Genomic DNA, 24,835 nt, shown 5'->3' on the forward strand with positions numbered 1-24,835 from the left:
TTGGAAGTAGAGTTGGACCAGCTGGTACCTGGACTTGTCCCCCACTTGGACATCAAGCCTGGATCTGTCAGTGAAGCACAAAACCAGATCAGGAGTCGCAGGGTTTAGGAGGACCGACGGAGCGCCTGGCCTTGTTACCGAGCTGGACTCCAGGAAACTGGGTCACACTCATCTGAACTGGCTTCATTTCCAACTCTCCTTCACCACAGGAGAATCCGCGACCCTGCTGGTCTCTCACCAAGATGGAGACTGTTCAGACGGATGTTTTTCTCTCCTCAACTTGGACACAAAGTGAATTCCCGCCGTGATCATCAACAGTGTTTTGGTGGAACACACAGCTGTCCAAAAAAAACTCACGTTGGGAGACTCTGGGTCCAGGAGCTCATCCATCATGCATCAGAGCGGCCCAAAACATGACTCATCATCCCCGCCATCGATCCTGAAGGATCCAATTCCGGGCAATAAGAATCGATTCTGCGGAGTCATCAAAGAGGAGAGAGACGACAACGTGGAGCCGTGAAAACCAGGACTTTGTAATATTTATCATATCTGATTATGGTCACTCGGGCTTCCTCCCACGGTCTACACCTGTAGACAGTATATCGAATTTAGCTTTTGAATATCTAAAAAGTGATTCCCATCATAAGTAACTTAAAAAAAATACAGCCCAGTCTCGTCACAAAACGTCGCTCTGGCTCCCTCTAGCGGTCAGGGGGGGAAACAGCCCCACAGTTTTCAAAATCAAGACAGGTGAATGTCTGAAACTCAAATCACATTTATTGTTTGTTCTGGATTGATTCACTTAACCCTTTTTGTGTACAGTACAGTATTTTTTTCTCAGTCTGTCCTCGTCTCTCGACACACTCACGCACGCACACGAACCGGCTCAGGCTTCCACTGGAGGGAAACCGGAGCCACAGGTGAAACAGCCAGGAGCCAGTGAGGGCCTGAACTCAGGGCTGAAATGACTCCTGGATCCAACAATCATTGGTCGACCGTGACTCCCAGGTGAAGTCGGGAGTCGGGGTAATGGTCAGCCATTCTGGATCTTACTCTGGAGGTTCAGGCCCGTCCCCTGTGAACGCGTCGGTTCCCCTCTCTCTCTCTCACACACCACACGCCAGTCACTCCCGCTCTCACCAGCACCAGAAGTTTCAGCTTTAAAAGTCTAAAAAAAATATCCTAGGATTCACTTTGCCGAACTGCAGTTACAGAAATGCACAGAGCAATAAAAAATACAAAGCATGGAAATCAAATCACGATAGAGAAATTAAGATCACTTATTTTCTTTTATCTACGTTTGCTAATAGAAGCGCTGAGCGCTCTCTACCAAGTGTCTTCAGCTCGTACATGTAGGTATATAGTAGTGTGTTTATACTCCATAAAAGGGCAACAGTCATGTTTCAACACTGCAACATCAGCATACATGGACACTTTAGAGGTCGATTATGAAGCGGCGTAGAAAGATCCGGCGTTTGGACTGGCAGTTCTTAAAAATCAAGTTTGGTTATTAGTCGGAATCATCTACGCGTGAAGCTACTCCAGTAGTCTTTAGGACTTGAAGGAACCAGGCGTTGCTTGTTGTTGGTTAAAACCCCTGCTAGCTGTCGGGTCCCCGTGTAAACAGCTCGAACAGGAGACCAGGAAGTAAACAGACTCTTTGGCACGTCCCGTCACCACGACGACGGGGTCCTGGTCCGCAGCTTCTCTGGTACTACTCGCACTAAGTGCTCGCTTGACCTACTTTTACACAAACTTACCACATTCAGGTGCGTAACAATAAATAAATATCTGCATTGCATTAAAAAAAAATAAAAAGGCGAGAAGAAGATGGCAACAGAGAAATGAAACATTAAAACGTGAAGCCGAGAACGTCGGAAGAAAACACGACAAAGTTGATGAAATGCGTTTGGAGTAGTTTCAGGGCTGGGAATATACTTGCACGTGACCTCGGGATTGACCTTAGTTTTCTGCTACAACTGGTGTCAGAAGTAGTGCGGCGTTTTGCCCAAAAGATGGCAACTTGAAAGGCTGCTACAAAGGAGTTCCATGAGGGGGAATAGGAGGGACATGATGGGATTCCACCGTGAGATGAGTGAGACTCCCATTCACCCCCTGGACTCCTCAAAATGTAGGTTTGAGTCTGCGGGGCATGTTGGCGTCCACCAGGGGGCTCCAACGTGCAAAGAACGGTGATGCTACAAGCTACTTTACAACTAGTGGAGTTTACATTTCTTAAAGTGAATGAAGCACAGAATAGGTTGAACCTCAAGTGAAATTAAAACCACAATGACGATACGGGGAGAGGATTCCCTCCCCTGAAGGGGGTCGACCATTTCACCACATTTAGCTCGGGGACGCGCTACTTTCCAGCCACGTGCACCACCAATCTGTCAGCAAGTATTTTCCCAGCCCGCGGCTACATTCATCTCTATTGAGGGGATGACATCACTTTTTAAAGTTGTCGAGTGTGCTTTTCTACATTTCTCCTACAACAATTTGGAGTAAGCAAAACTAGGCGAAGCCCAAGCTACACGCACACGACCAGGCGAGCGTTTGAGGAAGACGTGCGTCCACAAGACAAAACCTCCGATACACTAGGGGTTGGTTTGAATGGCAGGGAGGCAGGCTAGGCCCAGGGGTGGCGACCCATGAGGTGGGGAGCCGAGCGTGAGCCGGAGGGAGTCGGTTCAGAGGAAGCTCTTTGGTTAAAAAGGCCCTGTGTGTGCGCAGCCAACACCGCTGCAGCATCACCATCCATCCATGACACGCCTCCTCAGCAGTGAGGTAGGCGACCGGATCTTTCTCAGGTGCCCACATCCAAACCCTGGGAACAGTGAGGAGCCTCGCCCTCTTCACCACGCCGCTGTTTGACCTGGAAACTGGCTTGGTCGTGTGGACGCACGCCGCGCCTGACTCGTGTGGATGTGGTGGAGCGCTCGCCTCTAAAGTGCCGTTTCAAGTGTTTAAAGTCTCAACAGCCGACTTTTCAGACACATTAATCTCTTAAAGGACCCTAGAGCTACGAGCCCCGGCCTGTCAGGCCCATGATAATCCGGCTAAATGTTTGGCTAGAAAGAGTTGGACTGATGCAACATAAATAAAAAACGGGAAGTGCAGCGATGGTCCACGTCAACTCCAGGACATTCAATATAAAAGAAGGCAAACAGTCCATCTCTGCTCGTGACCTTGGACAGCTCCCACCATCGCCCGTCTCAGATAAGCCAGGAGAGTTGGGTTCCCATAGCAACGGGACCTAGTAACAGTCTCGAAAGCTGCTTCAAAGGTGCTTGGGGGCTGCAAGGGCTTTTTGGAGGGGACGCGCTCCTCCTCGAAAACACTTTGCAAAGGCCAAATAAAGACATGGATGGAAATTGGAAAAGGCAGAAGAAAAGTGGTGGAAAAAACGGGGGGGGAGTGGTGGACGAGGCTGAGCTCACGCCGTCTGAGGAGGGAGAGGTTTGAGGGCGGGCTGCCCCCCAGACACTTTGACGATCTCGATGGGGGGTGTGGGGGAGGGGCTGTCGGGAGCCGTGGAGCGGGTCTGGGTGGAGGTGGAGGGCGGGGCCTCGGGCTGCACCGCGTCCTCGCCGTCCGTCGCCGTCTCTTTAGGCTCCGCGGGCTTGTTGGAGTTCATCTTGAGGATGTGCTGCTGCAGGTGTCGGATCCAGTCCTCCTGCACCGACAGCGGACCGTGAAACTCCACCTCGCAGAAGCTGGTGGAGCAAAGAGGTGGACACATGACTGTCAGTGAAATCCCCACACGGGTCCAGATCTGGAGCAGCGAAGCAGAGAGGATGGGACCTGCTGGGGGATAGAACTGGACCCCTCTGAAGGGCTCCAGACACTCACCGGCACTTGAGGGTGTAGAACTTGCCCACCAGTTTGACCAGCGGATAGGAGGGAGGCTTGGGCACCAGGGCCGGGACCGTGCTGGAGCGCGGGGGCTTCGGCGGGCCACAGTCCCTTTCTGCTCCATCAGCGCAGGACGGGTGCTTCAGGGGTCGCCGCTCAAAACCTGCGGCAGCAGACGGCACACTGGGGTCAGACACACCGGTCCAGTCCAAACACACAGAGTCTGCAGTCTGACACCACCACCACCCTGGAGGGCGGCAGCTGCACGCACCTCTGGGCAGACGGACGTTCAGCTCGCTGCGGGCCACCTGTGCTTGAGGAGGGAGTCCGTCGGCAAGCCGGGAGGGGCTCCTGCTGCCAGCCGCCAACTGGGCAGCAGGGCTGGCGTCGGCGCCATCTTCAGCCGCGCTCGAGGTGCTGCGGGTGACTTCGCGGCTCAGCGGCCGCACCAGGCTGACCGGCAGGGAGGACGCCCAGTGGGAGGCCGAGGACTTCTGTCAGTAGAGGACCACCAGACTGTGAGAGCCGACTCTGCACATTGTGTTCTGTCGTGGTGTAGTTGCACACAAGTGTGTTCAAGTGTTGCATGTGTTTCGTTCTTACTGCATCAGTGTGAGCTTTAAGGGCTCCAGGTGTGACTAAAGTTGTCATTTTGTTGTGTTGGTTTGTAAGTATGTTGCATGTTTGTCAGTCTCTTCACCAGTGTTGTCTCTTGGTGATGAAGTACCAGTGTATTTTTTTAGTTTTTGATGGGGTGTTATGCCACACGCTTGATTCTCTGTAGCCGCGTATTTTTATTCTTTAGTATTCAAGTTTTTGTGCGTGTGTTTTCTGTGTTTCTTGTGAGCTCTCAGTGTTTTCATGCGTTTTGTTTTGCAGCTGTACTTTTGTGTGTCGTGTGTATATGAATGTGCGTTGTCTTTTCATCATAGTGTTGGAGCAGTTGTGTATGAAGGGTGTGGGTTTGTCTTGTCTTTTGCTGGGGTGATTTGAGGCACAAGTTTGGATTCTTTTTTTTATTAGTCTTTTTTTTAGCCACATTGTACAAGCATGACTTTTTCATTACTGTGTTTTCCGCACTGTCAATGTTTTTGGCGTATTTTGCTTTCTTTATTTATTCAGTTTGTCACCTTTGGAATTGAAATACTCTTTTTTTTAGGCTAAAAACTGACACTAGTTTTTTACTAACCCATTTGAAAAGGTCCATATTTCCCGTCATGTTGTGCCAGAACCATGAATGACTGCAACTTTCACCTCAATTTTTTTTTAAATCTGCCACAAAATAAGATATTTTTGGCTGCAACAATTAAAAAAAAATCGAAGAAATCCTGGAGGGATTGACTGGTGCCCCAAATTGCAGCTTTCATTTGGGGACAGGTGGATGTGCTTGGATGAAGGAAACACGCTGCAGAGGCCACTCTCTCTTCTCTCCCTTCCTCGCAACAATAAAAGCATTTCAGAGTAATTTACAAGGACGTTGAAGACAAATGTCTGTTCTGTATGTGTGTCACATCGCGGCTCGGGAAAAAAAGGTGCGACTGTGACGCAAATGCACCAGAAAACTAATTCTGCAGGGAAGAGATGAAAAAAAGAAGTACATTTTCTTCCATCAACAGCATGCCATAATTTATCTGGAGATGAAACATAAGCTGCCAGGCTCTCTGGTTACCATGGCAACTATCAAGTCAATAGCCGACTTCTGCTGGCATCTGTCCCCAGTCACTCTCTTTTTTTTACTGGGTGTAAAGACACAAGATCTACAGTTCAACTAAAAGCTGTGAGGCAGAACGTCAGACTCTTTCCAAGACATGAAATGTCTGCAGAGCTGCCAGCTGAGGGGCTTCAGATCTGCACCAGCGACGGCTTCTCTCTCACGCTGAGACAAAAGTGAGCGCGAGGGAAGCAAAGTGGGTTATCATTCTGGACTCCAGAACACAAGCAGCGCCGCAAGGGGCTAAGAAGGGGGCTCAGATGTATTTCTGCCCCAGTTAGAGACTTGAGAGGCCTTGAGAGGAAACGCACAGCCCCGGAATATTAACAACAACAGACACATCGCAAAACAACAACCAGGAACAGCAGCAGCCAACAGTTTCCTGTTGTCTGAAAGCTGGAGAGGTTGTCTGACGCAACTGTTTCTGGCTGGGCTGTCTGGAGTGCAGGAGTCACAACTGTAGCCATTAGCGCAGCAATGCTAGCAGGCCCAGAGCAGGGTTAGCTGTTCGCACACGGACGAAACATTGCTTCAGCTGCAGGATGGCGCACACTCCAGCCACTAATGCACTAATGCCACAAGTCCCGTGATGCACTGCCACAGTTCATAGTTTCCAATTTTAGCTATGTCCCGTTTTCCTGTTATAAAGACGAGTAAAAAAGTAATACCTGTTTGCATGCCTTTACCTTGTGTGGCAATATTGCATCAATTCATGTGTTTAACTAAAGCTTGCAAAGAAAAGGTATTGGCTCGGTTCTGGATCGGTATCAGAAAGACTTATCACCCCAAAAATCGGATCGGATCAGAGGCAGTAAGATTTGGATCGGGACATCCCGAGTTCCAATCTACATTGAACTGACAATAAAAATTAACTTCCTTCGTGTAGAAACTAGGGATGTACTGAATAGTCTGGCAACCCGCTGCACGGTAATTCACTTATATTGAAAGTTGTTCATGCTGCGATCTCGCTGTCATCACCGGCTTCAGCGAGACATTCCGCTCCATCCTTGCAGAACTGGAAAGTCAATAAATCATCCTTGAATCTGAAAGTTTGTTTTTGTTTAAGTGTGATCACAAGAAACAAGAAATTCTGCCTGTTTACAGATTTAGTTAAAAGGTCTATCCTAGTTTGACGTCATCCTCAGGGCTCCAGCCGAGCGGACCAGCTGAGGAGCACATTTGAGTATTTGTAACACGTTCTGTTGTCGGTTCAAAGCTAAATAATCATGACTGAGTCACACCTGGCCAGCTGAAGTCATGGTTCATGGCCAAATTCCTAGTAGAAACTCTTGACCTTCTTCCACTCTTGAGTGTAGAAGCAGAATTTGTGGTGCTGAAACGTTTCCAGCCCCGGGAGCTCATGCCCATCAGCTCACCACTTCCCAGGTGTGGCCTCACCTTCTTGACAGGGGTCCTGTTTCCCTGCATGTAGCTGCGGTGCATCTCCAGCACCTTCTGCGGCCTGCTGCGTATCCAGGCGCTGAGCGTCTCGATGGGGGATCCATTCACACACCACTCTGTCACGCCAAACTGCCGCAGGTGCGCTCGCGCGTGGCTGGCCAGAGCTTTCCGATTCTCAAAGTAGAACCCACACAGCTCGCAGCTGGGATCTGGAGCAGAGAGCAGAAGGATTAGAGACTGAGAGGAATGGCACGGCGTCATCAGGCTGACCTTGGCGGGTGTGCTTGTCAGGAGAGGGCTTCTTCTTCACCGAGAAATCCTGGGGCAGAGGTGAGAAGGTCTTGAGCTGATGCGGTGGGGACTGGGTGCTCTCCGCTTCCTCGGACTGAGGCCGTTTGCCCAGTGGGGACGTCCGGAAAAACTTCCCCGAAGGTGAAGCACCAGACAACACCCCCTGTTTGTGCAGCCTGGAGCCCAGTGGCACCAAACTGAGAGGAGATTTACGGAACTTGGAGGCCGGATACGCTGAGAAAGATAAGCCCTCCACGCTGCCGCTGTTCTCCCAGCGTGGGCTTTTGGCCAGCTCCGTCTTCACTCCCTTGTCAGTCTGAGGGGAGAGGCCTCTCTTGTGCATGACCTCCCTCAGGGTGTCGATGGGCGAGCCGTTGACAGACCACTCGGTGATGCCCATTTGGCGTAAGTGCGAGCGAGCGTGGCTGGAAAGGCCTTTGCGGTTCTCGAAATACTCCCCACAGAAGTCGCAGCGGATGTCCCGCGTGGGCTCTATCTCATGAGTCTTGGCTGCGGAGGCACGAAAGTAAACATTGAGAAAGGGCAGGCGCCAGATCCAGAACTTACTACACACTCCTGGAGATTGGAATATTTGGTCTCTGATTTCGACAGATCACAGACATTTTGTCTCGTTTATCTACTGTAGTCGGAGGTGGGCGGAGCTACGGAATCAAGCGATAACTCCTGTTTTGTTTGGCTGAAAGGGTATTTTATGCAGATAAAAACCTGTAGCCCCGCCCACTTCTGGCTCCATAACATGTAAGCAGACACTGCTTTTATAAGGGACCAGATCTATATATGGAACAGAACGACACTTCCTTCACTTTCACACGTTCAGACAGATGTGTGCACTGGTAAAGGACGAGCTCCAGGGAGCAAACAAATTCACAACTTGTACACACAAAGGACAGCAGTATCATTTAGGAGTAGAAACACAAACAGCAACAGAATCCTCACCAAGGTTGAGAGGGAAAGCGCTGTTGGTGCTGTTCCAGCTACAGTTGAGGGGCTCGGCCGAGAAGTTTGCAGCCCTGCCCACGGCCCCGGGCGAGGTGACCTCCACCTGCTCCGGCTCTGGCTTCACCTTCAGGATCAGCCCGGCGGAGGAGGTTGGCGTTGCTGAGCTGGACTTGGAAGCGGCAGACTTGGCAGGACTGGAGGGACGGGCGAAGGCGAAGGGGAGGCGGCTGAGCAGCGTCCCTGAAGGAGACGAGGAGGTGGACAGAGGGGAGCGCGGGGGCCCGGGGGAGGATGGCGGCGGCGTTTTGTGGGTTTTGAGAGGGAGGACGCAGGGCAGGCCGCGCCTCGTGATGGTCTCTCTCAGGGTGTCGATGGGCGAGCCGTTGACGGACCACTCGGTGATGCCCATCTGCCGCAGGTGGGAGCGCGCGTGGCTGGACAGGCCCTTTCGGTTCTCAAAGTACTCGCCGCAGAACTCACAAGCTATTTCCTTGGGCGGGTCACCTGAGCGGAGGAGGGGCAAAGATGTGACTGCGGTAAGCACCTTTTGAAGTGAGAATGAGGTCAGTGAATGCACCACCAGTTACTCACTGTGAGGAACAGCCATGAGCTCTCCACTACTCAAGCGGAAGACCTGCATGGAAGAGGTTTTGAGCCGCTTGGCAGGTGGAACGTAGGATGAGGAAGAGGTAGACCTGGACGAGGACCCGCTACCGGCTGTCGTCACCTTGTAGAGGAGGGAGGAGGACGAAGAGGAGGCGGAGGAGAGGCTGAGCAGCGGCTGCTTTGGCGAGGAGATCGTGGTGGCGGCCTGCTCCGAGTCCAACTGCAGCGCACTGGCTTTGTGCTTAAAGTCCTCAGAGTCCATGAGCTGGCTGAGGAGGGTGATAGGAGAACCCTTGGACTCGGAGTACTCCACGCCGAAATGCCGCAGGTGAGCTCGCGCGTGGCTGGAGAGGCCTTTCCGAGTCTCGAACCAGGCGCCACACAGCTGACAGACGATGTCACCGTTGGAGTCGTCTTCAAGAGCTGCAGAGAAAGAACGTTTTCTCACTGAACTCCACATTAGGATAGAAACGAGCTCATTTAATGGATAAATATTGGCGGGAAAATGGATGCACTTTTCTCACCCAGATTGAGTGGGGCATCGTTCTCCTGGGGGGCCCAGAGGGGTTTGGTGGCGGTCATGTTGGAGGTCAAGCTCTTCATCCCACCGACCTTGTGCTCTGCGGTGCGCAGAGGGGAAGACACAGGCAGTAAGGAGGAAATGGGGGCTTTCCTCACTATCGATGACGGCGAGCTGGAGTGAGTCGGCGCTGGAGAGGCACCGGGGGATGGCGAGGAGGAGGAGGCGGGCACTGCTTTGGCTAGGATTGGGAGGGAAATTGGTTTCACATCCTCGTCCATGTCGTCCAAGTCCTCGTCCTTCCCAGGGGATTTGCCGGCGGGATCCAGGAGCGACGAGCTCAGCTTGCTGCTCAGGTTATGCTCCTTTGCGATCTGGTAGAGCAGCTCGATTGGGGCCCCCCTCCCGTCCGAGACGCCCAGCTGGCGGAGGTGAGAGCGGGCGTGGATGGACATCCCCCGTCTGCTGGAAAAACGCGAGCCGCAAACCTCACACTTCCAGCCGTTCACTGAAACAGAGTGGAGGAAACAGCAATGAGAACTGAGGCCAGATGCTCATCCGTCCCAGAACCGTTAAATATTGCAATTTATGCTTCCATTAAGCGTTTTTCAGACGATTCAATGTTGTCATTTGTGGCAGCAGCTCCTGACGGACAGCGCAATCGAGCGTTCCTGGTGTGGCATTGAAGCAGATCAGTCTAAACACCTGGTTGGGAGACGCATTCCTCACCGCCTTTTACAAACAGAACTCGCACTGCACCTGCACTCACCGCCACACGCTTCAATTTTTATAAAATGTGTTGCAGTCGAAACTTGTAACTGTACTTCTGATGCTTTTGTTTTGTGAAAAAAGCCAGCTAATGCTAACAAACACATACAACTGACTGGAGCTGAAGTGAGTTTTGGGGGCGGGACTCATCAGGTGTCCGCAATTCATAAAACCGTGCTCGATTGTGTAAAACAAAACATCAGTGGCATCTTATTAAATAATCCCAACTGTACGACGGGGTGTGACATGCATGGCTCCGAAACCGCGCCCTGCTCACGCGTCTTTCCGGCTCCATTTCAAATCCCTTCCAGTCTCTGTCCCTGCTGCAGGATTTCTCTCTGCCCTCCTTCCTCTTAAGAACGTGAATTAGACCTGCACATTTTCATAAATCGGCGCTATAAATAGCATAAATTGAAATTGAGAAAGGAGCGAGAGCCGCCGTGTTTTGAAGCCGGCGCGCACAACAAAAGAAGCGCCATCTCCCCTGCTCCTGCGAGCAGCACTGTGAAAGATACTTTCCACTCTAAATACATGTGTCTGCCTCCTTGGCGACAATCCTCTCGGATGCACTGTTGCTATGCTTCAGTGCTGACCTCAGGTCTTTCATACAATTTCCCTCCCTGACAAGCTATCACAAGGCTCGGCTCGGAGCAAATCCAGTCCCCTGTCGGCGAGTGGGTGGGTGGGGGGGGGGGGTTAGCGTTCCCAGATTTCACGTGTCTCACCCTTGATGTCTGCTTCATCCCCGCTGTAGCCACAGACTTTGATCCCATCCTCTTCCTCAGCTGCATCTTGGTCCTCACCTACAATATCACACATTAATAACCTTCATTAACGACCGTGGCGGGATGGGTAATTACATCACAAATCAATTGGCCATTATAATGAAGTCCTTCATTACAAACACCAGATTAGAGGGGCATCTCCTCCACTGACGGAGGCAGACGCGAGAAACAAAGGGTTACAGCCCAAAAACTCCCTGAACAGACAAAGCCATCTCAATAAATCTGGTGGACGGGAGGAAGGATCATGGCAGGACAGAGGTGATTTGGCTGACACGGGCTGATGAAAGCTCAGGCAGCAAGATAGCACCTTCGTCTCCCCGCATCACACGCTCCCTGCAGGCTAATCCAGTTACGCATCCATGTTATTACCAGTCCATTATGATCCGGACTCTGGCATCCGCGGCAGATCCCTCACAGACCAGGTCATGGAGAAATTCTCTTTGTTCTTTCACAGACTGCACTTCAGTGTCTTGGTGGGCTTGTCTCACAACGTCCGGACAAGCGTGAGCCTCACAAACACAGCATCCAACGATTTCAGCTATCTTGTCAAGCATGCGCTCGCTCATCAATTATTCACCTCTCCTCTCTTTCCTTGAAGAGTTCCTCAAGTTCACATTTCTGAGGTTTAATATTTAGATCCGTTCTGGCTCGCCACGCAGTAACAAGTGTGTTATTATCTGGAATTCAGGACGCACCAGGCGTCACTTAACTGCAACGGAAACGTCTTTACAGAGAAGGTTTGGTTGAGACTCAGGGAGCTGGGCCCAGATCCACTGGTCCCACTCTATTTATTACCCTACATAAACTCCTTATTCATGTGTGCATTCACTGCATATAAGCCAGTAGTTCATCATAATAAAGTACTCACTACTGCCTAGTTGACTAGTCAGTCTAAACAACACCATAATTACCAGCTATTAAAATAAACACGTCCACTTCTGCTATATTCTGTATACATTAGTTACTCAAACATAATAATTAGCTCAGCGTTTGCACCAAATATCCTGTCATTTTAAATAATCTCAAGCGTATTGAGGATACAAATCTGGCGAGACATCACTGCCTCATGTAGTGGATGACGGATGTGACCTTATAAGGTGGTCCATCCTTGTCACGTATCTTAAAGACCCACAGCTCACACATGTACGGTGAGGGACGCTGGTCATTCTTGTAAAATATTGTTAATATATAGGGGTCGCGATCCTGAATCCTAAATGTCCAAATTAAAAAAAGAACTGACTAGTGCAGTGTCACCCGAACACTGTACGGGGCGAATGGAAACCGTCGCCAGGCTCCGCCCTTGTGAGGAGCTCCAGAAAAAAACAACCCTGTGAGCTACTCACGGAACATCATCCCGAAAAAGGGACTTATTTTAGCATCCATTTTTATTTCCCATCTATATTTATTCATTGATTTATGAGAGCATATTGTGTTAAAATCATTTCAGACTGGAGCTTTTTTGAGGCTAAAAACTTTTTTACTAGCTCATTTGCAAAGGTCCTTGTTCCAGAACCGTAAATGATCGCAACTCCACAGCTTTAAATCTGCCACAAAACCAGGCATTTTTGGATGCAACAAACCATCAAAAGAAATCCTGGAGTTGTGGGTGAAGGCTGTGACCATATAAGGAAGCCCACCCTCCTTGAGCATGTTGAAGACCCACCGCTGATCCAATCAAGTGTTCCTGGGGGAGAACAACTGCCTTCTTGTCTTGACACCGACATGCTGCCTTCTGCTTCAACCAGACTGCACATCATCTTCAAAACACTGAGGAGCGGAGTTTATGAACGGCTTCATAAGGTGTCGATTAAACACGTTTTCCCATGAAGAACACACCAGTTTCCAGACTCCCAAAGTGCTCAGGGGCCGTTCATCACCTGTGTCCATCACAGCCGCTCGCCAGCCAGACACAAACATGGTCGCCTGCAGTCAGACATGCCTGAGACCAAAGTGCCATTTTCTGCGACAAATCACTAAATCAGAGGAGACAATAGTGCGAGCGCGGTGGGCGTCTCTGCGCCTGTCAGCGGGCGCCTCTGTGACACCAGTGTCATTACACCGTCTATTAGAACGAGCACGAATACACGTCTGCGAGACGCCATCGAGTCAAACAAGTTGCGACGATCATCACAATAAAAGGAGCGAAAGTTGTGGCGTGAACACCGCGTTCCTTCTCCCCCCCCCCCAAAAAAAATGAAAGGAAAGTAAAATGGCGAGGATTTCAGCAACTGTAGGTAAATTTTCATGCCGCGTGAAAACAGTGGACGTCTGCCAAACAACAGCCGCCATTTACGCGAGAAATAAGAAATAATCAACGGCAAAACGGACGGTATGATCATTCCTAAACGCCACGGCGGGTATTCGTCTTCTGAGAGTTTGAATCGCTCCAGTCGGCGGCGGCTCCAGACGCCGCGGTGTGAGCCGAGGACAAGCCGGTTCTCGGGACCTCCCCCGCGGCGGTACTCACCGCTCCGCAGCCGCGCTGCATCCGAGTCCCGGCAGCTGAAGCCAGAGCGTTTCTCCGCTATTGTTTGGGTCTGCGGGGAGGTGGAAGCAGCCATTTTGCCCCCATATGCACCGTGGAGCTAAGGCGTGACCAATCGAGTGGAGGCAGAGGTTTGGGATAAAGCCACGAGTGGGTGCCAACATCCACCAGCAGCATCAGACAAACACGCCATCTCGCATCGTCTGCTCACTTGAACCGGATTTATTCCCACCCCCGGGCTCTGCTGCTTTTTATCAATCAAACTCTAGGAGCTGGGAACAGCGCATTCCAAACACTCACCGGGTCACTGTGTCACATAAGAAGAGCAGAAGATCCAGGTCAAATATTTCAGAGCCCTTTTGGACTGGACCCAGAACCGGAGTCTGAGCTCCACTGAGGCTGGCCTCATCGGACCAGGACCTTGCACTAGGGCGGTTAGCAGCCGAGTGTGAAGCGGCCGGGATGAGGATCAGCACCTCCAAGTCGGAGGCCATGGTTCTCGACCGGAATAAGGTGGTTTGCTCTCTCCAGGTCGGTGGAGAGTTCTTGCGTGGTGCCAAACAACAGCCGCCATTACAAGTTGAGGTAATCGAAGAAATACAAGAAATACAATCCCCACCCAAAAATAAATAAAACTAAAATAAACAAACCAACCCACCACCCACGCAAGCAGCCTAAAAACTATGCAAGATCACCGCAATATGGAGCACTTTCAGATGTTATCAAGTTGAGCTGGAGCGCAGGCTTTGTCATAGAAATATTATGTAGGAATATTGACCAAATTATAATAATAACAACTGTAAAAATAAAACTCAGAAAAACCAAATCAGAGATAAACAAAAGTAAAATCATGGAAGACTGAATTTCAGAGACTGAAAGAATGAAATGAAAGGACCAACCATCTTTTTTGATTTAACTGTGAGCTAAAATTCGGGTTACAAGCTTCAGAGACTTCATATCTCACACGTTAAACAGTGTGTCAGAATGAGTCGAACCCTGAGCAACCAGAGTGGTCAAGAACCTGACAGCTGCCTCTGTCTGTATCTGGCCTGGATGTACTCCGGGATCCGTCCCAGATCCGGCCACATGTCGTTTGAGCAGCGGGCCACATCTGGTACAGATCAGTTTGCCTGATCCGAAATGGATGTGGAGTAGAAAAGTCAAGTTACGAGACGGGCAAAATATACGGCGTCCGTGTGTGTGAGAGGGAGCCAAGTGGACAGGTGAAGTTACAGGATGCAGAGATAAAGAAGGTGGAGGATTTGAACTACTGAGGCTCAACTGTCCAGGGTGATAGAGAGTGCGAGAAAGAGGTGAAGAAGCGGGTGCAGGCAGGATGGAATCATTGGAGAAAAGTGTCAGGTGTGATGTGTGACAAAAGGCTGTCGGCAAGGATGAAAGGGAAAGTGTCCAAAAGGGTGGTGAGGCCAGCAATGTTGTATGGTTTGGAAACAGTGGCTCTGAGGAAAAGACAGGAGGCAGAGCTGGAGGTAGCAGAGATGAAGATGCTGAGCTTCTCTCTGGGAGTGAGCAGGATGATGATAGGATCAGAGGGACAGCACATGTGCTCAGGTGTTTAGGAGGCAAAGTCAGAGAGGCTGGATGGAGATGGTTTGGACATGTACAGAGGAGAGAGAGAGAGCCAGTACATTGGTAGATAAAGATGTTGAGGTTGGAACTGTAGAAGGTGGAGAGGAAGGCCACAGAGGAGATTGATGGAGGTGGTGAAGGAGGACGTGAGGTTTGTAGGTTTGAGAAAAGAGGAAGCAGAGGACAGGGAGAGATGGAGGAGGATGATCCGCTGTGGCCACCCCTGAAAGAAGGAGCCGGAAGGAAAAGAAGATTCCTTGGCATTAAAAAAAAAAATTAGATGAATATGTATGTTTTTTAAAGTGAGAAAAAAACATGCCAACACTGGCACGGTTTTGCATCCAAGGGCGACTGGGGGCAGCAAGTGAGCACGACCTGAGCCAAGGTCAGTCAAGAGGAAGAGAGCGACACAACAACCCAGACAACCCATTACGATCGGCGCCACACCTCCAGTCATTGAAGCTCAACCAAGCACTGAGCGCAAAGAACCGATCACACAGCCGTCAGCTGTGAGTCACCATGACCAAAACTGCATGAGAGAAAGAAATATTCAGCATTAGGATTCGGTGGCAAAGACAAATATTCAGTTCCTGGATCACAGCGTCTCAACAAGAGGGACACGACAGCAAAAGTGAGAGGGACGGACGCTGGCAGCCAAACGCCTTAGGTCTTATCACAGGCGACGTCATCACTCTATTATTTATGTTGTGAAACCACTGATTTAATAACCCGCTGCAGCCTGGGCCGAAGCTCTTTTGGAGGGAAATGTCACAACATTTGGTTACGTGAGCCGACGCCACCAACAGAGCAGGTTCAGAATCCAACATTCAGCAGGACACCAAAGATCATTGGTAGAGAGGAGTCGGAATCCATGAATTTTGATATTTTAACAAAGTAGCTTCAACAGCCACATGATTATTCTGGATTCATTCTGGAGCCTGTCCCAGCTACACAGGGTGCCAGGCAGGTCATCAAGGCACACATCCCAGACACAACTTCACTTCATCACTTCATCTGCAGGTTCTAGGCCAGTGGGAGGAATCCGGAGTGGCTAGAGGTTCCAGCTGGACCCAGCCCATAGATTATGCTCTGAAGAGGGGGTTCTGAACCTTTTTGGCCCCACCTTTCCCAGAACCAATGGATAATAACCATATTTAACCGACTTACAAGTAAACAAACATGTCAAAAATGACATGAAACCATGTGACCATTGCAAAGATATGTCAAGTCGAACCAGCAGCAGAACCAGGTGCAAGTCATGTTCATCAAATTTACTAAAGAAAAAAAGAAAAAAAAATAGTTGATGCAAACTGCTGAGAAATTTTGAAAAACTGAATAAAATGCTGAATGAAAATATTGGCCCCTTGCCCTCGGGTTAAGAATCATTGCTCTAAAGAGTCGGTTTCATATTTGACAAGGCTCTTGCCTCCACTTCACATCACAGGCATCGCTGGCACAAAAGGCAGAGAGAAGACTGAAACCTTACCTTCGAAACTGGTGACATCATCAGTCCAAGGCAGCTCAGCGTCCTCGTCTTCGCCGTCCTCGCTGAGCGTCCTCTCGTTCATCTCCAGCTTGATCTCGGTAACTCCATCATCTTCCTCCTCCTCCTCGTCCTCCTCCTCCTCTTCCTCCAGCCCGTTCTCCTCATCGCTCACCTCCTGGACCGAGGCGGAGCTGCGCGGGGGGGCGGTGGGGAGCACGAGGTCGGGTCTCCTGGAGAACAGCTCTCTCAGGATGTGGATGGGCGAGATGGAAACGTCCCAGTTGGTGATGCCGAAGTCCCGAAGGTGGGCCCGGGCGTGGCTGGACAGTCCGGCGCGGGTGTCGAACCCGGCACTGCAGAACTCGCAGTGCATCACGCTGAACGTGTCTGGGTCGAAGTTCGCCACTGTGGAGGCACAGCACAATATGGAGCACAGGTTAGAACCACAAATCTCAGCCTTTATTACAAACTGGGATGAGAGGACGAACTTTGGACTTAAATTGAAATGCAAATCAGTGGCTAACAGTCGCGATGACAAAAGGATGTGACCATATAAGGAGCTCTTCATGGTGCTACCCCGGGACCCCTCTATGACACAATAAAGCCAGCCATGCTTGAAAGAATACAGAACATTCTTCACCTTTACCTTTCTTCTTCTTCTTCTGATAGGAGAACTTCCTCTCGATGGCCTTGACCTCCTCGGGCGAGATGAAGTGGCGAACGTTGTAACTCACACCGACCCGGTTCAGGTGTCCTCTCACGTGATTGGCCAGCCCGATGCCGTTGTGAAACCTCTCGGGGCAGTAAGGGCACTTCCTCTCCACGCTCTTCAGCGCCTCCAAGTCCTCGTCGTCGGAGATGCCCTGCTCGGACAGGAACTGCCTGACGCGCTGCTGAGTGGCTTCGTCGTCATCGTCCTCGTCATCTTCATCGCTGTCCACCTCGATGGGCGCGGTGATGACTCGGTTTCGACTCCTCAGGAAGAAAACCTTCTCCACTTTGCCCTGCTTGTTGTCGCTGACTCCAGAACAGCCACCTGCAGGCGGAAACGTGGTACTGCGTTTAATGTTTGCCGCTGCTGAAGCCATTATTGTGGTGAAGTGTGACCAGTCCAGCTCACCTGAGTTGGATCGGGCTCTGGTGAGCCGAGCTGCTCTGCCGGGGGATTTATCGCCTTGCTGTGACAGGTCGACCTCTTCGTCCCGCAGCTCTCCGTCCACCTCCCTGGTCATCGGTGTCCAGCCCTTCCCCCTCCGACTGAACCTCCCACCAGCCAGGTCAGTCGCTGAGCCCCCCTCAGAGACCGGGTCCTCGCTGCGGTCTCGAGGCGACTCAGAGATCCGGTCGGACTCCGGATCCCGGGCGGCGGACGGCCGGCCCAGCTCCGGGTGAACTCGCTTCTGGTGCTCCCTCAGCACCATCCGACTGTAGGTCATGAAGGCACAGTGAGCACACGCCAGCGACGCCAAACTCGATCGGGAATTCGGAACCTTCTTCCGGTTGTGGGTTTTGGCGTGATTGGACAAGGCCTGTGGGGTCCTTACGCTGAAGTTGCATACGGGGCAGATGAAGCGGCGGCGATAGGCAGGCTGCGCTCGGGTGGGAGCCGGCGCCGGCTCAGACTCTGCTGCGTCCAACTCCACTGGTGCTTGTTCTCTGTCGGGTGCTATGAAGGCGACTGGCTCCGGCTCTTTGCTTTGAAGCAGGACTGGACTCACGCTTGAGGCCGCCTCCCCCTCCCCCTTGTCTTTCACCTTCCCCTTCTCGTTGAGCTTCTCTATCTCCTCCAGGATCTTGACACGAGACTCCTGGTGCCTTTTATGGTGGGCCGCTAAAGACAGCTGATCCGGCAGGCTCCAGCCACACTCCAAACATCGGAAGTCTTTGTCCTTTTCCGCGTCGGCGGCTCGCTCCGAGCAATGCTCCGCCATGTGCTCCTGCAGGTGGATCTGCTTATTGAAATAAATGCTACATTCCACGCAGGTGTATATTTCCTGGCCGGCCGCTACGTCCTCCTCCTCCTCTTTCCCTTCAGTACCTTTGTAATAAATCTGTTCCTCCTCCAAGTCCAGCGCGGCTCCATCTTGACTCTGAGGCTGGGATTTTGTGGGGCTGCCTTTTGGCTGCTTGCTAAACTCTGGCGAGGAGTCGGTCAGTGAGCCAAGTCCAGAGAAAGGCCGGAGCAAGACGCTCTTCTTTCTGCTCCGCTGAACGAATGTGCAATGAGCCCAGGGGGCCGGAGGGGGACTCTCAGGGTCGGAGTCTCCAGGGAAGGTGTAGACATCCCTGTCCTGATCCTTGCTTTCTGTTCCCTTGGGGCTTTTCTCGCCCTCATTGTCTGCTTCTTCCTCCTCCTCCATTTGGCTGCCTTCCTTTGGTTTCGTGTCAGACAGAAGCAGCTCATCCTCTTCAGATACATTCCCAGTCCCGCGGTCAGACACTGCTCAGGAATCACAGAAGAACAATCAGGAGGAGCACGGAAAATAAAAGGATCCTCTTTCACTCACATTCGGTTTGGCCAAGCTGCGAGGAGGTCAAGGCTTCCGTCTTTGTGCTCGGGCAGTCGTCCTGCAGCTTGGACTCGGACTCCTCATCAAGCTCAGGTGCAGCATCTCCCCCGTTCATTCTGGGAACACACACACGCTTAACTTTAGCACCTCAAACTGCGTGTTTGAAATGATAGACACGAACAGAGTCAAAAAATATATTTTTGCCTGCACCAATAGGAGGGTCCGAAAATATCGATACGCTCAAATATCACGATACTCGGGGCACAATATTGTGTCCATATTTTTGCTGAAATATTGGCGACATTGTGATATAGATGTGTCATATGATGCTTTTGTGCATTGCATTTGTGACGTGTGTTTAGAACTTTATATACACAAGATATTCAGTTAATTAATGTAACTCTTTATTCCTCTGCTGGACTGCAAAATTTGAGTCTAACTGGCTTGAGTTCATAGCAATAAACTTGTTTTCACACACGTAATATTGTACTTCTTCATCTCATTTCGCCCCTTTACAATGATGGCTCTTGTTTACAAGACAAAGCATCGCAATGTATCGCATCCTATATACCAAACCTTTTTTCACAAAGCTAGAAAATCAAAAGCTATGTTGTCACAACAAACAAAAGAGGATTACTACTGTCAGGAACATGTATTGTGAGTTCATTTCAAAGAAGGAAAAAAAATCTGAATGAAAGTATCCCTCTTATCTGATAACAGAAAGAGGTATGAAATCATTTTCTTTAGTTTTTCGCCCAAAAACGTCATGTTTGGCTAAGAAGTTAGCTCAACAAATTGGATCGCAGCACTACTTTTGCACAAATAAAGTCACAGTTTCCTCAATATGACCTGATACTGTATTTCCAAACATTAGCGTTGAGCTTGTTTATTATATATTCTATTTGTAGTTTATAAACCTCTTCATGAGACCAAATACGATAAAAAAGACTAGTCGCTCTTATCGTGTACCAAGGGGTTACAGTGGCATGTGGCTAATAATAACAACAAAAATGTAGCAATATCTAGAACTACATTGTGTTGTTTGGGCAACACACGCATGTCCTGGATTGTTCATTGAGCCTCACAAACCCCACAAACCCTGTGACACACCTGAGTCCTGAAGAAGGCGAGCCGGGACTGTGAGCCGCCAGACCGTGAGGGTTTGACAAGTGCTGCAGCTCTTCCTCTGACACACAAACACATGAAACAGCACTTCAAATTGTTGCAGTATTCGGTGAATATACTTGTTTTTTCAGAGGTGCAATGAATGTTGTTTTGATTATGTTTCAGTGGTTTTCAGGAAGATAAAGCAAAAGTACCGTCCGGCGTCTCCTTCTCAGAGTCAGAGTCCCAGTTCAGGGAGGAAGGGAAGGCTGAAGACTTGAATTTGGTCGGCAGGCATGGGTTTGAGTCCACGTCTTCAGCGTGGAGACCAGACGTCGAGGGGCCGTCTCGCTCATCTGAGGACTGGAGGCAGAGAGACAAAACAAGCGGCGCTTGAACAAATCTGTCCGATTCAAAATCAAACCCAGACGGAACTGACCTCTAAAGTGCAGCTCGGCGCGGTCGGGCTCTGCGCTGCGTTCAAGGGTAGGGGTGCAGAGCCGACCCCGGGGCTGAACGTTTCCGACTCCATCCGGTGACCCCGGCCTCCGCCCACAGAAACAGTATGGAGTCGCAGCGATGGCCAGCCCGGCTACATTGTGTTCTTCTGAGCAAACACAGAAGCACAGAGGCGCCGTTACTGGAGAAGCAGAGGCAGACAGCCATCTTTGATGTCAGGATTTTGAGCTAAAAACACAGCCAGTCTACGAGGATTTCTTTATCACAGCTGCTCATGCGATCGCTGTTGTTAACACAGAAACACATGGACAGATTTCAGCAAGAAAAGACATGGAAGGGCGGGAGTTCTGGATTTCCCTGGCGGCCATTTTGCAAACTGTGATCACTGTTAGAGCCAACAAGCCAAAAATCAGGTAGCATTACAAACATGAAAAAACAAATAGTGAAGATGAAATGAAAAATTAAATTGTCAAACACCGCATGACACAATTACTCCAAGAAAAAAAACATGGTTTTGAATTAATGTAATAATGTATGAGTCAATAATTCTTATTTTAGTTTTTTCTTTAATAGATTTTAGTGGACAACAGAAATATTTTTCCGTATCACAGCATCAGTGTGACTTTATGAGGACCACAAAGATCCAGGCCAAGGGCCGCATGTGGCCCCCAGGGCGCTCTCTGCCCAGGTCTAATCCAGAGTCACAGATCTCTGCCACTATGTCACTTCCTGTTGGAGCAGCAGCCACATTAGCTCCAACAATCTTCTCTCCTTGTGAGTTTGTTGTGTTTCCGAGGCTTTGCTGCCACCTGCTGTCCCAGTGAGCTCACTGCTATCAACGATATTTCAAACCCTAGAAGTATGGAGTAGTAAAAGATAATAAAGTGTAGGTAGTGGGCCTAAAATGTGGGGGCGAGGTGGAAGTGGAGTGCCACATCACATCCCACTAGAATCATCCATGCCTTGCTCAAGGGAGCTGCAACACTGCATGTAAATATGTTATATTCTCTAAGTTCTATCGTAGTTACCAGCCATCACCATTGCAGCCTTCCACGGTCTGAAACTATGTCCTGGAAATGACCCCGTGACCCTTTGGTCGGTCAACATTTCCAGGGAGAGATGAGATTTCACCCCGCACCAGTTCCAAGTCCTGTTCAAGGAGTGGAGCAAGAGCTACTTGAATCGGTGCTTAAAACTATTTGAGGTGGGTCAGAAGCCAAGATGAAGTGGCAAAGCTTTCCACCTCAGGTGGAGCCGCTGGTGGAGCGCCATCTACCTGTTCAGCCTGAAGATAACCCCGGACTTCTGGATTCTTTAGCGGAGCACTGCTGTCGAGAGATTGCTTCAGCGCTGCAGTAATACACCTGCAACTTCTCAGCTCCTGCCATCGCACATGTTGGTGGAAAATTCCACTCCCCCAGGCCGTGTTTACACCAGTTTCACTGGAAGGATGAAAAGAAGGCAACCAAAAGGGTGCTGAGTGATGCTTCCTCCTGGAACCAGGAGGGTGAAACTTGTCCTGATTTGACTGTGAATGGCTGAACAAATGATTGAGGCTTTCACTTGGCAACTCTGCAACCAAGCCGGTCGCTCTGCCAAGAAATAATTCCTCTGTCAGACATTACATTGGAATGACTGAGCGAGAACCGCGTCCGTCCATTTCGGAGCCATTCAGCTTTAAAAACAAGATGTTCATGACGTCTGTCCAAGAGTGAGGACAAGCAAACGCAGCACAGTGCTGCGTCCCACTCGGGAGCAAGAGTGACGTCACACGGTTTCCATCAACAAAGACGTGACACGTGACCCACTTTAGTTTCTGTGAACACGGGTCATTTAAGCTGCTCTAAATCCAAGCTCCGATGACCACAAACTGGAACGGAGTCACAGGAAGGGAGCACCTGCCATTTTTGTAGTCCCAATTTCAATGTAAAACAGAGCGGCCATTTTGTTAACTCAATATAACTTGGTAAATACAGACATTATACACTTGATTTTGGCGTGTAGCTGCTCTTCGGGTACCCGACATTCAATGACCGAGGAAAACAAAACACAACATGGACTCTGTCATTATCGTGTGAACTGTAAACTATGATCAACAGATTTCTCATCAGGACACTTTTTCTAGAGGTTTTTCAGTCATATTTCACCACCCCAGTCTAAACGCGGTGTAAATGCTCCACAGTGGCCCTGCAGTTTGGAGGTCGTGTGAAGAAGGAGGGTTAAAGTGGTGAGCTGCAACATTGTATCTGACTTTTGAAATTGTATCTGACTTTTGAAACAAGCTATCAGGATGTCAAGCCAGAACAACTACACGAAACCATTATCCAAGTCCAGCAAAAGTAGCAACATGTATCTTCTGAGCCTTCCTCAGATAGCTTCTGGATCTGGGTCGGATCGAGTTGTCAGATCCGCCAGATGGATGTGTGGCGTGGGAATCTGACATCAAATTTTGTCTGGATCTGGGCCGGATCCGGGCTGGATCTGGGCCGGATCCGGGCCGTATATGACCTTGGTTTTGCGACTCCTGGTCACACCTGGTCCACAAAGGTTTTGGATCCAGCAAACGGATCCGTTACCATTCATGACCCGCTACTCAGCCGCCATGCCGCGACCTGGAACGGCCCATATATATTCGGCCATCCGAGTCTAGTCAAGGTGTCTCCCATCAAGAAGATAAATGTAGCTCAGTTCGGTCACATGATGTGAAGAATCAGGTCGTCTCAAAACTTTGTGGGACTGTGGACAGTTAACTCATCTTCGTCTCTGTAACTATGAATGACACGATAACTGTGGCTGGATCCTGATAAAAAAAAGTGCATCAAAGTTGTGTTGCTGATTCATGAGCATCAGTTACTTCCATTATTCAGGAGCCCCGAGACACTCACTTGAATGCAACTGTTCAGTTGCATTATAACAGTGAGGTTTCTGTTATTACACAGCTATTACACTCACCACGGCGTTATTTTGGAACGAGAGTAAACACATCCACTAAGGACGGTGCGTGGATCGTGGACAGGTGGTGAATCGATATGTGGCTTCCATGTTTTCTGTCGTCATGTGTGTTGTGGCGCTGTGAGCCCGGGAACATGAATAGCAGCAGAAAAGGTGGCCTCGGTCTCCAGGCCCAGGTCCTCCTCCTGTCTGCCCCTCTCTCCGAGCAGCTACATGCCCGCGTACCTGACGCCGTCTGCGGGCTTTCCCCTCCACCCCAACCCCGCTGCTCAGCACCGCCAATCCCGCCAGACTCGCTGTCGCAGCTCCGCCCGCACGTCCGCGAGCGTTTCCACCTCAGACGAGATCGATTTGGGGTCTGTTTTGAGGCGGAAATACTCACCGATGTGGGCCTGGTCTGCGGGTCTCAGGGAGAGGCTGCTCTGCTCAGGCGCCGCTCGTCATAGTTGTGCCCCGAGCCGACGCTCTCGACGCCCGGACGCGACGCACTTCTGGCCGGATGAGCAGCTCCAGTCTCCCGCCGCTTACACGGAGGAACTCGCGGGCGAAATGGTGCTTGGTTGAGAGGTTCCAGCCCGGATCCCAGGAAGATGCCAGGCACCGGACTCCATGTTAGTTGGCTTGCAGGCACGCCACGGCGGCGTACGTAACGTGGTGACGAGGAGCTTCACCAAGTTGAAGAAGTTTCCCCTCGTTCACTGGGAGCTCAGATTCAAACAAAACCATCGTTCTCAAGCGTCTTCCTCGCGTTTCTGCGGCTTCGTTTCTCCGCAAACCCCCCCACACTGTCGTCTCTTTTGACTGAAATATCATCTGGAGCTGAAGTTCAAAACACGTTAGGAATAAACACAACTACAGAAAGAGATGCCATCGTTGACATCAGCTCACGGCGTCCCTGCTGTGGGTTACACGACGCGTTCCCAATGCGCCGTGACCACAGAGATATAAACTTCTCAATAGGTGTCTGTCGATCGCACTTTTTACGCGTGAAATCAATAATTAGTATGAACATCATGAGCTGGTCTGAGAGCGCCCTCTAGTGCTCGTGTGTGGTACTATTGCACAACCCTCCTGCGTGTCGTCAGAAAAACTATCGCAATATTAAAGACAAGTTCAACACCAGGCACGAATACGGTTTTGGACAGAACTTGTTTATTATGCGGCGCTCATGAGACCAGAGCAAGACAGCAAACGACGCACTTCTTCTCCCATCATTACTCGTCGAATTCTAGATATTTTTAATTTATTTTATTACCGGTTTTGATAGTATCCCCCCTTTAAGTGTCTGTTTTTCTTTTCCCAGTTAAATCCGATTTTTTTTCTCAATGAGTGACGCTCATTTTAGCATCTTA

The 24,835-nt window shown here is 50.2% G+C and overlaps 1 protein-coding gene across 5 annotated transcripts; it reads right to left on the reverse strand.

Moving 5' to 3' along the window:
- Nucleotides 1-393: 393 nt before the first annotated feature.
- Nucleotides 394-24,177, reverse strand: wizb (WIZ zinc finger b). Of its 5 annotated transcripts, none has more exons than XM_053851493.1 (17): nt 23,866-24,175; nt 20,512-20,679; nt 20,288-20,435; nt 20,079-20,154; nt 18,966-19,084; nt 17,579-18,898; nt 17,099-17,494; nt 16,459-16,863; nt 10,838-10,915; nt 9,349-9,852; nt 8,810-9,271; nt 8,216-8,722; nt 7,238-7,768; nt 6,965-7,176; nt 4,127-4,349; nt 3,853-4,018; nt 394-3,716 (listed from the first exon to the last, which is right to left on the reverse strand). In XM_053851493.1, the coding sequence occupies exons 2-17, from the start codon at nt 20,602-20,604 to the stop codon at nt 3,437-3,439; spliced, it is 5,520 nt and encodes a 1,839-aa protein (XP_053707468.1). In that variant the 5' UTR covers nt 20,605-20,679; nt 23,866-24,175; the 3' UTR covers nt 394-3,436. The 5 variants fall into 5 exon arrangements, with proteins under 5 accessions (XP_053707468.1, XP_053707471.1, XP_053707469.1 ...); XM_053851494.1 differs by having other exon boundaries at nt 395-3,716; nt 17,105-17,494; nt 23,866-24,174; XM_053851495.1 differs by having other exon boundaries at nt 396-3,716; nt 8,810-9,247; nt 23,866-24,171.
- Between the last annotated feature and the right edge of the window lie 658 nt (nt 24,178-24,835).

The sequence above is a fragment of the Synchiropus splendidus genome, chromosome 19 (genome assembly GCF_027744825.2).
Source record: "Synchiropus splendidus isolate RoL2022-P1 chromosome 19, RoL_Sspl_1.0, whole genome shotgun sequence".
Classification (NCBI taxonomy): domain Eukaryota; kingdom Metazoa; phylum Chordata; class Actinopteri; order Syngnathiformes; family Callionymidae; genus Synchiropus; species Synchiropus splendidus.

What these genes read in the sequence shown, in the direction of transcription:
- wizb (XM_053851493.1), bottom strand. Translation starts at nt 20,604, where the DNA reads ATGGAGTCGGAAACGTTCAGCCCCGGGGTCGGCTCTGCACCCCTACCC. An exon ending in GAAGAAGAAGAAAGGTAAAG is followed by an intron (nt 16,864 to 17,098) that starts GTGAAGAATGTT and finishes GTGCCTCCACAG; the next exon opens with TGGCGAACTTCGACCCAGAC. An exon ending in CGCTTTCCCTCTCAACCTTG is followed by an intron (nt 7,769 to 8,215) that starts GTGAGGATTCTG and finishes GTGCCTCCGCAG; the next exon opens with CCAAGACTCATGAGATAGAG.